Source organism: Pygoscelis adeliae, unplaced genomic scaffold (genome assembly GCF_000699105.1).
Source record: "Pygoscelis adeliae isolate BGI_AS28 unplaced genomic scaffold, ASM69910v1 Scaffold14, whole genome shotgun sequence".
Taxonomy (NCBI): Eukaryota; Metazoa; Chordata; class Aves; order Sphenisciformes; family Spheniscidae; genus Pygoscelis; species Pygoscelis adeliae.
In genome coordinates, this window is record NW_008825109.1 from 3,283,544 (window position 1) to 3,295,791 (window position 12,248).

General features: G+C 39.0%; 1 protein-coding gene across 1 annotated transcript in view; it reads right to left on the reverse strand.

The window, feature by feature from the left end:
* The window catches only part of RXFP2 (relaxin/insulin-like family peptide receptor 2), a 55,487-nt gene that overhangs the window by 10,863 nt on the left and 32,376 nt on the right, over positions 1 to 12,248 (reverse strand). The window contains 10 exon segments of the mRNA XM_009327863.1: positions 4,944 to 5,015; positions 5,116 to 5,187; positions 6,500 to 6,571; positions 7,598 to 7,669; positions 8,269 to 8,270; positions 8,381 to 8,447; positions 9,692 to 9,784; positions 10,087 to 10,105; positions 10,108 to 10,157; positions 11,454 to 11,525. Of these exon segments, the coding sequence (XP_009326138.1) occupies positions 4,944 to 5,015; positions 5,116 to 5,187; positions 6,500 to 6,571; positions 7,598 to 7,669; positions 8,269 to 8,270; positions 8,381 to 8,447; positions 9,692 to 9,784; positions 10,087 to 10,105; positions 10,108 to 10,157; positions 11,454 to 11,525 (591 nt within the window).

Consider the following 12,248-nt stretch of genomic DNA (forward strand, 5'->3'; position numbering starts at 1 on the left):
CTGTGTGATTTAAAATCTTATTATTATAAACCTTGGCCAGAGGGCCTTCCGACTAACAAAGGAGTCACAGAACTGAAAGCATTAATAAGCCCAGAACAGGCAGAGATAAAAGACAGCTTCTGCTATGAGAATCAGAAGAAGAGAGGAAGAAATAAGACAAGAAGGCAAAATGTATAATTGTCTCAGCTTTTCCTTGGGGAAGCGAGAATTCCCCTCCATTGTTCAAGGTAAGATTGACCTGCAAGCTTTTGATGAGAAATCCAAAGTACTGGGAGGTAGCTGTGGGCCAGCTGAGGAAAGACAAGGACACTGAAGATCATTTGGGTTTGAATTACTGGAAGCAGCTGCTGTAGACCATGCAGACAGACCTCCCTTTGGAAGGACAGACAAACATACACACAGTCTAGTAGGCTGAGGGAAGCTGAATATTTTGTCACATTTCTGGAGTTTGCACAAACCATTGGTACTAGCTGCCCAGCAGCAGAAGCTGCAGCAGTGAATGATTCAGCAATGGTCTGTACAACTAGAAGTACAAATTACTGAAGAGTGTGTGTTTGCAGGTGAGGAGCTGGGCCTTCCTCCATTAGCCACCCAAAGCACAAAGGCAATTTTTTTTTTTAATTTTATTTTTTAATTTTGTAGATTTAGGCATCTGGGTTGGGTTTTGTTTCAGCTGACATTAGACCTCCTCACTGGAGCTAAGTTCCCTTTAGAGTCAGCAGAGAGAAGCATCTCCTCAGACATGGCTAGGTTAAATGACTCTTGTCCTGCAAGGTTTCTTTTTGTCTGCTGACTGTAGAGGGAGCCTCACAGAGAAGAAATCTTTAGAAAAATAGACTAAAATATATCAGAAAATTTAACATTAGAAAATATCAGTTTGAATAACCAGACCACTTAAAACATTCAGGTTATATCTGCATTGGTAAAATGAAGAGGGCCAAGACGCGGGCGTATCCATACTGCCTCATTGTTTTGTCCCTTGTGAGCTAGCTAGGCCTGACGCTTATATTTACTAGCATAAATGGAGCCTAGGGACCAAAGACACCTACGAGGACCAGTCATGACATGCATGTGATGAGACAGAGGGATGATTAGTGTGCAGGTACATTCCTCCCTCCCACCTCAAGAGTGACAGAGGAGCACAGAACCGAAGGAGAAGGGTATAGTTCAGGGCAGATGTGGTGTGTTTGCAACAGATGTAGACTGCCTTACATGAGGCAAGAGAGATGCAGAGCATTGAAAAATACTCATATGGAGTGCCGTGAGGCAACCTGCTTTGCCCACGTAGCGTGCCAAGAAGAAAGCGCAGGGTGTAGAGGTACGAGGCAGGCGACCGGGGGCACCTGTGAGCAGAAAAGTTATACAATGTTTTGGCTTCTGTTCTGCTGTAATACAAACAAGAACAGGACAACAATGGGTGCATGTTACTATCCAAATAGATCGTGAAGAAATGCCAATAACAATTAAAATGAACCCTGAAAACAAATAATGGAGAAATATAGCCCTTCTCCTGTCTGTGACATGGCATGATTCAATGGGACTTGCTGTCTGGGCAGGACATACACTCCATACATCAGGTAAATGTGATATTAAATATCAGTAAAAGGAAAAGGTTTGTATAATATTACATGCATGCAAACAAAACCAGTACTGGCAATGAGAGCCTTAAAAGCATTCAACTTGATAAAAATCCTAATGGTGATAGAGCCATGAAAGGACGCTTTGTATACTGAATATATTCAGTAAGCACTCCCGGAAGTGTCTGAAAGCAAAGCTTCATTCTGCAGCATCCCAATAGACCTTCAGTCTACAAATTCAGTGTCAGGAGTGCATGTGCTGGAGGATTGGCAAACCCAGTAAGGCCAGAAACAGGCACAGAACTTCATTATTTTGCACATTTGGCTATAATGGAAAAAGAAAAGAAGCCACAGGAACAGCTTTTTGATTAGCTATGATCCGAACAGGAGGAGAAACTCCTGGCATAATCAAAGCCAACTGTAGCCACCTGACAGAGGCAAAAACGCTAACAGAAACCTGCGATATCGAGTAAGTCCGTTGCAGTAGACAGTCAGTGCAGGTACGGACATACTTGGGCTGCAGTGCATCATTTTCACCTCTCCTGTTGGGCAATAGCATTTCAAGGGATTTGACACATTATCTGCACAGGTGATACTTTAGGGAAAGGTGCGTGAAATGTTAGAAGAGTGAGAGGAACTGAAATCTTGTCAATGACGCTCATGAAAAATAAAAACTGTTCTATTCATATGATGCAGCTGGCATAACCTGAAACTGGTTCACAGCAATGGCAAGGCAGAGTACAGATGATATATATCATGTTTTAGAAAAGAGAAACATCACAATTGAACCAAAAAGAAAAATAACAAAAATACCAAGTCAGGTGACCTTCTTAGATAAAAGGCACTTGGGTTGTCACGTCCCTTTGAAATGACTATGATGAAAGGAGAAAAATAACATATCCATAAGAAACTGCATTCAAGGATTCCAAATACGGTTTAGAAAGAACGTCTTAATCTGGTAAAATGGGAAAGGAAAGCCTGAATTTGAAAGCCCCGATAGAAGAGATGAGTGATGACTTCTGCATTTGTGATGAGTACCAGAAACAGAACTGCAGGGAAACTCTGACAGATGTGACAATGTGCGTGTAGCATCTAGCCAGGCCTTATGACCAACACAAACAGTGTTATCGTTATGGCTGTATCAATAAGACCATGAGAATGCTCATGTCCGTTGAAGGAAAAGACTAAATCCCAAGTTGTAAACTCCAGAGCTTTGGTCCAAGGGCAGACATGCCTTTGATACCTAACCCAGGATCAGGGATTCCTGTATTTCCAAAGAACCTAGTAGGTGTTCCTGCCTCAGCTATTCCCAGCTCACTGAAGAGACCTTGTGAAATTATCCCCCTTGTCACTGCGGTTAGAGAACCTGATGTATTGTGTTTCGCTTCTAGGAAAACACAGGGCAGATTCTTTTCGACAAGAATTTCAAATTTTATTTGAGGATTTGATTTGGCTCTTGTCTGGGTCCAAGCCAAGTGGCATTTTTTTCCACAAGATTTTAAACTTTAAAAACTCTTTTTTGGATTATATACTGTCTATCCCATAAAATGAAACGCCTGTCATCCTGTCAACAAGGCTTCTGGAAAAATGAGTGATTACTGAGATCACTTTGTTCTGGTTAATTCTAGCCCAGTTAGATTTCGGGGTGGGGTGGGGTGGGTGACGTTATGTCTGTCTTACATTCTTTGTTCCTGTACTACGTGTTCTGAGTTGGAAATGTAGATCAAACAATCATTTTGACAGGCAGGCAGGTGGTACTATTACATTGACAGTACTGTATCTATCACGGTTAATGTTCTCTCATTGAAATAACTACATTTTTCCTTGCTGGTCAAGGTTTATATAGCAGCAGAGCACGTCTCCATCCATATTTCAAAACAATGTCCTGTCTTATGATTACTGTCTTGTCCCTGTGGTGGCTTATGGACTAGAATATTGATATTTGCTGCATTTAATTCTGTGCATAATAATGAAACAATGGGCTGTAATGTACTTCAAAAAGAATCTAAAGGAAGTTATTCTGGCACACCTGCCACATGATTGATGGAGTTATCTGTCAAAAAACATTTGAGGTGCCCTGGAGATGCCCGTTTGAGATGCCCATGTGGAACTGGCTGATAAGACACAAGACCTACAAGAGGCCTGTGGCCTTCTGGATTAGCAGGTGATGGCCAGGTGGGATAGATACCCAAGGGCATCTCCAACAGCATCAGACTCCTATCTGTGGGTAACTTAATAAGCCAGGGTGAACACAGTCACTGGGATCTGGAGAACGGCTCATCTCAACCTAGACTAGCTTTTGGTTTGCTGAATGACTCTCCAGACTAATACTCCATCTAGTATTATTTGGCATGTCCTGTGGTATCTGAGACATCTGTGTGGGCAGGCAGACATGACACAGGACCCATGAGAGACCAAAGACTTTCTAGAGTGGGGATGCTGTAGGCATGTCAAATAGCACTAAATATCTGACCTGTGGACAACTGAACCAATCTCCTAAATTTTGCTCTTGCTGTAATGACTTAAGACTTAATGACTCACCTCGGTTACCCTTGGACACAACATATAGGGGCCTACAAAAAGGAACTGAATATTACCCTGTGTGTTGACTTACAGTATTCACTATGTGGCAGAGGAGAAAAATACCAAACAATGAGTTGCAGGAAAGCTGTTCAGATTAATCATTCAGATTAATTTTCCTTTTGCTTAACAAAAAAATAACGTGAATTTAAAAATAACATTTGGTTCTTCTTTTGGACAGCTTTTTAAGAATAAGCCATATGGCACTGAATGACAATTTAAAAAAAAGAAATTATAGTCTTGCTTTTAAACTCTGAATCCAACGAAATTATAAGAGGTACTTTCAGATGAGGGTGAAGCTTTGCAAATTAAAGAAGAAATAAGAATACTTCCGAATTTGAGCTTTGTGTAAAATAATTTAAAAAAAAAAGGTGGCTGAATCATCAGCCCTAAGGAGTGAGTATTTTATGAACCACCCCAAAGGGGAGTTTATAGAAGTTCTAAAATACTTGTTACCATTTATTTATGTCCTTATCTGACCAGGTGCCCTAGCTGTGCTTGTTGTGTGATTTGTTCTTAATTTATGTGTTTTGACTGCTCCTAGGCTTATAATTTGTGAATAGCAGTAAAACTGAGCAAACTGTATGGCTGTCATTCATGTATTTTGGCCTGCTACCTTAGAATGTTGAGCACTCCTGTAGGAATAGAAATTTGAAGTACATTCAGCATCTGATAGGATGGCAATCAATACTTCACACACCTTTTGTAATTGATGAATATTTCTCCTGGAAAGAAAGGATATTATTTAGCACACTATGTTAGTAAAATATTTCAGCTTTTACTAACAGTGACTGAAGCTGCTGAAGACTTTCAAAGCGATCCTCAGAGAGGTGAGAAAGTGGATTGAAAGACAGATTGCTAAAAGAAAGATAAACTGTTCCTTATTTTATTTCAGGAAAAAGACAAGCTAAATTACTGCATTTTTACATTCAGTTGGGAATTCTCATTTATATCTTGCAGTTTTTGTAAATACTTCAGGTCTATAAAAATATAAGGTCGTAATTTTGTAATCATGTTGCTGGACAGATCCCTTGGAGAAACAGAGAACAAAAGCAATCAGGTTCATCCTTCGTATTCCACCCATTCCTTTCAATACAAACTTTAAGAACTCTAAGACTCAGATTTTCTCTTTTTATAGGTGAGGAAGCATGCTATCTTACTTAAAATTTTAATAGCAGCAAAATTGTCTTTTATCATTACTTCAGTTCATCCAATACTTCCTTGCTCTGATTTTATCCGTAAGTCACTTTGAAGCCAGTCGGTACAGGCACTGATGTTTGGCGATTGCTAAACATGGATCATTTTAGCTCTGATTCATCATAACTAATTCAGCTGAGGTACCTAATTTGGAAACCTGGTTGCCTGAGGGTCTCTCTATAATTTATGAACTTAATCATTGCTGAGAGGTGAGATGAATCAAAGCCTAATTACATAGATGTGAAGCTTTCACATTTAATATAGGTAGAACATGGAAAAACAAAGAAAAAAAAACATTAAAAAAAATCCCACAGTAAATTCAACACCGAAGATCGGTATTAGTGAATGGGTTTTCACCATGCCAGCAAATCAGTGTCTTTAACAAATAACATCAGTTGCTACTCTCCTTCCACAGCCAGTAGCAGCCTGTTTCAATCACTCATGTCACTCCAGTCACTGACAGCTCCCCTTCTCCTTCAAGCTTTCCCTTCTCTTTTCCGCTTCTACAGCTTCTGCAGCTGTTTTATGTTTCTGCCTAAACATTTTATGCCAGATAATGAGGCAACCAAAACCCAGATGCAGTGTGACTACTTTATATGCAGATGAGCCTAATGCATACATGCTTATCCCCGGGGGAAGTGGCAGTCTCGGATCTTAAAGTAGGTGCCTCAGTTCCCCAGACAGCTACTGGGAGAGCTGGTTCACCTCCAAAGCACAGAGATGCCGCCTTAGATATCTTTCTATAGACTGTACAGGGAATATAGATACCCTCAGTGTGTGAGCTAAAGCAACTGAAAAATGTAGTATTGGCTCCAGAGGACGCAGGTGGAGCTGGGCACTCGTATGCCCAGAAGGGAGGGAGCCCAACGGTCACTGGAGCAGAGGGAGACCTTGATTTTCAGCCCGTACAGCTATCTCTGTTGTAAACCCCAGAAAGCCTTGGAATAAGTTTCCTCCCTCCCCGTGATGCTGCCCTAAGCACTACCCGCAGCTCCCTCTTGCCGGCTATCTTTCTGTCCTTCTGCCTTTGATTCTGCATGGCCTCCTGCCTCACCTTTGGCAGGAAAGGTGCAGTACACTCACAGATTACAGGCATGTAATAGCTCACACTCTATAATTTAAAAAATAGATTTTAGAAAGCTCACAATTCCCCCAAATCTTTTAATGAGGAAAAGGTATTTGCAGGCAGCAAGTGAATTTGACTTCCGTGAAGAAACCTGTAAAGTAAAATATGTATTAGAATAAGTACTTAGTGATTCAATTTAATATGGAGTGCTAATTTCATGTTTCAGTATGACTACTTGGCTTTTTATTTTTCTAGTTGTGTTAGAAGTTACATACATTAATTTTTCCAAGCCGTAACAAGGTGTATTATTGTAGTCAGTGCAAAAGAAACCTACGCAAGACTAAGTAGTTAGCTAAGGAAAACTTTCCTTAGTTTTAATTAAAACCAAGCGATTTACAAAGTAGAGGAGCAATGTGGAATTTTATTTGATTAAAGGCTGTGGGATTTGCTATCCAACAGAAATTTTACATGTTCAAATTTAGCTTTTTTTGCTTTTGCTCTTACTGCGATTAATACAGTCCCACTGCAGGGAATTCCTGTTCCTCACTGGTAAGACACCACATGTATAACACCAAGGAGCATTTTATATTTCTTAACCTGTAGAATTTTTTCTTCATGAACATGGTCCTCCTTCAGATTCTGCTTTTCCTGTCCTCTGTATTATATGAGAGATAGCTGAATATAAAAAAGTTAGAAATGTGAGTTATTACTGTACACCAATATATTTAATTTTAGCAGCAGCACAATTTTTTTGCTTGGGTTCCCTGCAAGGCGAAAACCCAGTCTGAAGGAGGAATGGATTCACCAAGAAAAAATATCTGCGGGCTGAGATACAGGCATACTGTATTGTTTCTGCTTCATGATCAGATCGCAAGTCCCAGGATGTAGTGGAGTTTAAAAAGCACCCTGGTGCTCATGATCTGATCACAAGGCAGAAATAATACAGTATGCCTATTTCTTACTCTGTTTGTTGAAACAAGTGATCGTGACGATTGCGAAAATGTGCCGTGTGACTGCACGTACAAGAAGTCAATTAATTGTAAAGAATACCTCCTTGACAAAAGCACAACTGTCCTGATGAGGCTTTATCCATTGAGACAAATCCTGTGTTGAGGACTGTGAGTCACACATATTCAAAAGGTTTCTGTTGCTTTATTTTCATACATCTTTTACTTACAATACAGTGAGCGCATCGCATTCCGGGAAGGTGGTATTAGTTAAGGCCTTAATATGATTGCTTTCAAAATCCCTGAATAACAATAGGGAAAGTGGTTTTATTCATGACTTGTGTAATAGTTTTGCAGGAGGGAGTTTAAGCTCTGGGCTAGTCTTCTTTGTTTTGACCTTCATTTATTTATTTCTTACAAAATTTATCCCAGTTTATTACCTAGTTTTGAATATGAATGTACATACCAAACAAAGCAAATTATATCCTTTTCTTTGTTGTGATTTTGTCTCTATTTATGGCCCAGCTCGACAGCCATTTCAGCAATAATAGGCTAATACATTGGTGTTTCTTATGTGTAATCTGTGTACCAGAATCCGTAGAGACCACTAGGTGGAGATTTTACATTTGATTATAATGTATATCTATATATCTTAAGTTACGCTTAGGATAAACACGCATTCACAATAACTGATTTCATTTTCATTGGGGAACTAAAGTGAAAGATAGAATTTTGCTAAACTCATGACAGCCATGAGAACAAGAAGCTCTAAAGATTTATGTTGGCAGAGGACTGTGGTATTTTGTAGACAGTCTGATATCTGCCCGGGAAATTGTTCAAGTCATTTGAAACACCATGAGGTTCAACTTTGGCAAGGTTATAATTTTTGTTAGAATGTCACACCTTTAAAAGTGCCTTGGTCTAACAGAATAAACAAAAGATGATTTTTTTATCTGCACAGAAAAAGATATATTCATTTATCAAGTGATTTTTTTTGCATAATTAATTTATACCCAGTTAGTAAGAGGCATTTGAGTACAGATCATGGGAAGAGTCTCAAGTGAATTGTTTATCATTGATCTTCATACATTAAAACATGTTTAGAAAACAAGATGTTTTATTATACTTCATAACACAATATGTAAGTGTAAGAAAAATATGCAAATGTAAACTTTTGAGAGAAGAATCCAAGATTAGATTTAGTTACATTGCTTTGAAATTTAAGGTAAATTTAGATTTTACAGAAACTACACAAGTAAAAAGATTTTTTAAGTTACTGGTAGCAAAACATAGCACAAAAGTTATTTTTTGGTACTAGCTTATTACTGTATTTTATTTATAAGCAATGGATACATTGAATGACCAAGAAACATGCTAAGTTGAACAACTCAGACAAAAAAAAATGTTCATTAAACAATTTACATTCTCAGTACAGGTAATGTACGTTGTCCACACATGCTATGATGTTCCTCAGACTCCTTCCCATGGGAGCTGGTAAGGTGGAAAGGTATTTCAGCTCCCGCCCCATCCGCTGCATCAGTGCTCACTCTGTGGAGCCTGGTCTAAAGGCTACTGGTGCCGGCTCTGATGCCAGTAGCTGCCTCCCACAAGCTTGGCTGAGACAGTTGAGTCAAGGGATCATTAAAGACACAAAGTTTTTAATCTTCTTTGCCCTGAGCCAAGGGACTAGTAGCAAAAAATTTTCTGCTAGGAAAACTAAGTAATTTGTTTCCCTGGATACTATTAAAAACAGCTGCTAGCTTTTCCAAGAAACCAAGATTATACTTTTCAGTTGCTGGTTTGCTTGATGAGGGTGATGGAAAATGCTTATAGGACTTCACGTCTCCTTCCCGCTTACTGTAAGCTCTGCCTTATATGGAATTTTCTGTTATAGTCATCACAGTGATATCTGCCTGGGAAATTGTTCAAGTACCTAAATACTGTTTCAGTTTTCTAAAAGGAGATGCTAGGTGTCTGCTGGTTATATCCAAGAATTTCCAATTTAGATCATGAGTTTCCTCTAGGTGTTCTGAGAAGAGAGATATGATTCTGAACAGCTTTACAACTTCGGGAATGTGCTTTAGTTTTAACAGAAACATAGTAAAGATAGTCATAGCATGAAGACGCCTATGAGAAATCCAAATCCAAATTTGGATCCAGACATGGTAAGTATGGGGAGGTGACAAGCGTGATTCCTTCATGAAGAAGATGTTTGAAAGTCTTAAAGAAAGAAAACAACTTGGAGGAAAAACAAAAAGATAGAAAGGAAAGCTACTCGGATATTGAACAATACCAATACGAAAATGTGCAAGAGCAATACTTACCACAAAACCAAAGACTTTAGCCCAGTAAATAACTGCTGTGAAATTTTCACTGTTGGGTTATAATCTAGAATTATGGAAAGAAATAATAGTTTACTACATCATCAATCCTTGTAAAGAAACAATATAAAAATGGCTGAGATGAGCAAATCGTGAGGGAGCTTTTCCTCTGCAAATCCAAAATAACTAGACCTAGTTATTGTCTCCAGAAATTGAAACATAACCTGTGTGATAAGGAGTTGCAAGCTTCAGTAGTCATTCCAAATTTTTTGTGCGGAATGTCATTTGCAGACATAGCTTTACTGCCTTGTTCCTTTCTTTTTAGATCAATGCCGTAAACACACGCACTGCCAGTGATGAATGGTACTTTTACAGACAGGGAGAAAATGAGTACTCACAGCCATTTCAGTTTGTGTAATCTCTGAGTACCCCGGGTTTCAAACTAATGATACATTTATGACTGAGATACCTGTTGACGAAAACATATAACACAGAAAACTAAAATAACACTACCTAAAACCTGATAGACTATTTCTAAAGGGAGGAAGCAGAAACCTTTCAGACAGCTGATGAGAACAACCAGAAAGATAAAGAACTGTGACAAACAATATTTGATTTTAAATTGTCAAGTGAAAGTATTTCATGTGTTTAGTCTGGAGAAGAGGAGGCTGAGGGGAGACCTCACCGCTCTCTACAACTACCTGAAAGGAGGTTGTAGCGAGGGGGGTGTTGGTCTCTTCTCCCAAGTAACTAGCGATAGGACGAGAGGAAATGGCCTCAAGTTGCGCCAGGGGAGGTTTAGATTGGATGTGAGGAAAAATTTCTTTACTGAAAGAGTGGTTAAACATTGGAAGAGGCTGCCCAGGGAAGGGGTTGAGTCCCCATCCCTGGAGGTATTTAAAAGACGTGTAGATGTGGCACTTAGGGACACGGGTTAGTGGGCACGGTGGTGTTGGGTTGATGGCTGGACTCGATGATCTTAGAGGTCTTTTCCAACCTTAATGATTCTATGATTCTATTTTAATGTTTCTATCTCATAAAAGGCTGTCTGTTACTGCAAGGGCAGTAGCATTTGACTTAATCTTTTTTAATGTTTTATAGTTGGAATGATGCTGACTAAAGCATTAAAAATGTACTTTTATGAACAGCTTTGCACTGCACTGGGATGGATCTGTTTTGCTATGATGCAATGGACAACTTTTGCCTAGGTGTTATACATACACTTTTTAGACCAAGGTAGACATAGTAAAAATGCTTTGCATTTATATACAGTAATCTATCAAAATGTCAATACCTGTAGCTTGTTGTTCAAAACTTGATAAGGAACCGGAAAGATTAGCCTGATTTTTAAAGGCATGGAGCTTCTATCAGCTGTTGGAAGTGGTAGGGATACCCAGGTACCTAATAATGCTGGAAATACTGACATTTGAAAAATTTGGCCAATATGGTTTGTGAATGTCAACTAATGAGGCAGTGTCAGATATACATAGCAAATCAAGTTTATAATGGGTTGATAACGATACAAAAAGAAGTTTAGCGATTTGTCTTTGCCCCAGTGTGCAATTAGAGTCACAGCAAGAGTTGAAATTCAGGAAGTTCCCACATCTTTCTCGAGCTACTGGAATATGCAGAAGAGTAGTTGTATGAGACTTTGAAGGGCTGAAATTTAGATGCCATTCCTGTATTGTGGAAGGCTGGCTGCTCTGTGATACCCAAGAGGCAATCAGTTACTTAAAAAAGCAAAATAGGGCAATAATGTACTCACAATTTCCAAAGTTTGCATAGTCCAAAGAATGCTTTCCTTGATACTGTCTGAATGCAAATGTGCTGTAGAAGTCTGGTACAGGTAAGGTAAGAAAGCCAGGATAATCATGATTCATTAACTTCTTAGAAATGCAAATGTTTTATAATCCTCATATTTATCCCCTTCTGCCATTTTAAACACACTGCTAAATTAATGCCTGGTGTAACACCACTGAAGTAAGATTCAATATTTTCCACCAGAACAGAACTTTCTAATGACTTCTTCGAGGCTGTTCTGTATGTGTCTGTCTCCAGGGTGTGTCATGTCCCATTTATTGATTATGCTTTTGGAATAGAAGATTGTAGGGTATAAAAAATAAGATACAAAATAGAAGCACTGGAGGCTGGGGAGAAAAGCCAATACTGTTCCAGGCTACAGGTATATTATTTTGAATTTTATTAAATGTGAACCATCACTAGCCATCCTTCTTGGCACACTTACGCTAACATACATTGCACCTGCTGATGCAACTCAGCTGGAAATTAGTGGCATGTATATTTTGTTTATATAAAATTGGTTCTAGAACTCTGCCCACTCTTCAAATGATACAGCCTTTTCACATGACTGTTGTTCTTGCAGGCTGTTAACTGCTTTTGGATGGAAGGCAGTTTGAGCTGTCGTTAGGAACTGCCGAATAAAAGGCACACAGCATCCAGTCAGAAACAAGAGCTAAACTCAAATACTGTGTACTTAGGGGTTTTATGAGGATTTATCTTAAGCCTGGTATATGTGTGCTCACATATGATTCTATGATTC